Source organism: Cariama cristata, unplaced genomic scaffold, assembly GCF_000690535.1.
Source record: "Cariama cristata isolate BGI_N322 unplaced genomic scaffold, ASM69053v1 scaffold26415, whole genome shotgun sequence".
Lineage (NCBI taxonomy): Eukaryota > Metazoa > Chordata > Aves > Cariamiformes > Cariamidae > Cariama > Cariama cristata.
Genome location: NW_009616183.1, coordinates 954 through 2869, shown reverse-complemented (window position 1 = coordinate 2869; position 1916 = coordinate 954). Strand labels below are relative to the sequence as shown.

The following is a 1916-nucleotide window of genomic DNA, read 5'->3' as shown; positions in this document are numbered from 1 at the left end:
CTCAGAGATTTGGGGATATCTGGCAGCCACCGTGTGTGTGTGTGCATGGAGGGTGCCAGGGTGGGGACAGGGAGTGTTGGGGGGTCTGTGCTGGCCACCCTGGGAGCACCCCCACCCCTGCAGCCAGGCCCTTGCCCACCTTGAAAAGGTAAGTCTTGCCCTGGCAGTTGATGCGTGTGAAAGCTGCATCGATGGGGCCCTCGATACCCCAGACGTCGCTGATAAGCTTGGGGTATCCAGGCCGCACGCTTGTCTTGTCCAGCTCATAGAAGTACTTCCCTGGGGAGAGCGTGGAGGGACCACAGCCACCGGCGCGGGGTGACAGCATGGCAGCGTGTCCCATGTGCCCGGGAGAGGTCCCCGAGGTACCTCGGAAAGCATAAATAGAACCGTTCTTCAGATCGGTGAAGGCATTGAAAGGTTTCTTGCTGCACAGCTCCTCAGGCTCTTCCACAGGGTCCCACTCCCCGAATCCATCCAGCGTGGTGCTGGGCACCTCCTCCATGGGCACCTCCGTCAGTGTCTCCTCGGGGCCCGGATGGCTCTGCAGCGTGAACTCTTCCGGCACCAGGGATGTGGGTGGTTCTGTGGGGGCTGCCTGGGTGCTCGCCACCGTGCCGAGGTCCACGGTGAGGTTGTAGTCAAGGTAGTCGTCCTCCGGCAAGGCAAACACATCTCCCCGGGTCACTGCGGGAGGGAGCAGGTGGGTCCTGGGGAGCCCTGGGCATCTCCCACAGGGTCTGGGTGTGGGAGCTGCTTGCTCCCAAGCAATAGGGATTTGCACAGACCCCATGCGGCAGGGGGCCAGCGAGCCAGCTGCCAAAAATCCCTGGTGCTGCAGCACCCTGAGCACTAAATCCTGGTGCTGGCTTCACCCTGCGGGCACGGGTGGGTCCAGAGCTGACCCAGCACAGACCCCCCTGAGCCCCTGCGGTGCCGGGCATCCATGCCCACCCTGGGACCACCTGCCCCGGCTGGGAGGGTGGCCGTGGGGCCGGTACCTTTGGCTTTGCAGACGGTGGAGTAGTCGCTGCAGCAGCTCTGGTAGTACATGCAGAGGGTGTCACACTGGCACTTGCGCCGTGCGTCGAAGCCATCCTCGCAGCGGCCCTCGCAGGAGTCTACAAAAGCCACCCAGCAGCGCAGGAGGATTAACGTGGAGTGGGCAGTGGGGCCGGTGCCTCCCCCCCTGCCCAACCCCCAGGGTGAAAGCAAACATGGACATGTCCTGACTGGGGGGACCCCACCTCTCCACGGTCAACCCCATCAGTACCCGCTCCCGCCCTGCTGGGATGGGAGCCATGGACCAGGCTGTGCCAAGGTCCCAGCTCCACGTTGGCAGTCCGGCTGTAGGATGGCCAGGGATTTGCCCAGGCACCACTGGTACTCGTGTACTGCCTGCTCGCCTTATCCCCATGCCATAGCCAATGTGACTAGTGGCCGTGGCCACCACCTGGTTCCCTTCCTCACCCTGCCCGGGCTCCCCTACCGGCCCTTGCTCCATCCCCCCCCTGGCTGGAAGCAGGAGGCACCCAGCATGGGGCTGGCCGGCTCCGTCTCACCTTCAGCAGCACGGGTGACGGCGAGCAGGGCCAGCACGACGGCAGGGAAGAGCAGCCTCATCCTGGGCGGCCGGGAGCGCAGCCTTCCTGCGACGGTGTGGGCTGGAGCGCGGCTGCGGCCGGGGGCCCGGCGGGGGCCCCGGCATCCACTGTTTGCTCAGCCTGCCCCGGTGGGAGAAAACAAACAGGCCAAGGTCAGAGCAGAGGAAAAAGGGAAGAGACGTTCTCCCACCCAGCATTCTCCGCAGTCTGTATCAAGCTGGGTGCTATTTTGGGGGGGGACACAGGGCTCCCCATGCGTGCAGGCAGCTCCAAGAGCCGCTGGCCATTCCTTTGCTCCCGGTGTCTTCCCAG

At 64.6% G+C, this 1916-nt stretch overlaps 1 protein-coding gene across 1 annotated transcript in view; it reads right to left on the bottom strand.

The window, feature by feature from the left end:
* Positions 1-1665, bottom strand: part of VTN (vitronectin) — a gene marked incomplete at its 3' end in the record, with an annotated part of 3321 nt that extends 1656 nt beyond the window's left edge. The window contains exons 1-4 of the mRNA XM_009700101.1: positions 1563-1665; positions 1002-1121; positions 370-687; positions 140-279 (exon numbers count right to left, since the gene is read on the bottom strand). Of these exons, the coding sequence (XP_009698403.1) occupies positions 140-279; positions 370-687; positions 1002-1121; positions 1563-1623 (639 nt within the window). The remainder of the gene's footprint in view (positions 1-139; positions 280-369; positions 688-1001; positions 1122-1562) is intronic.
* Positions 1666-1916: the final 251 nt, after the last annotated feature.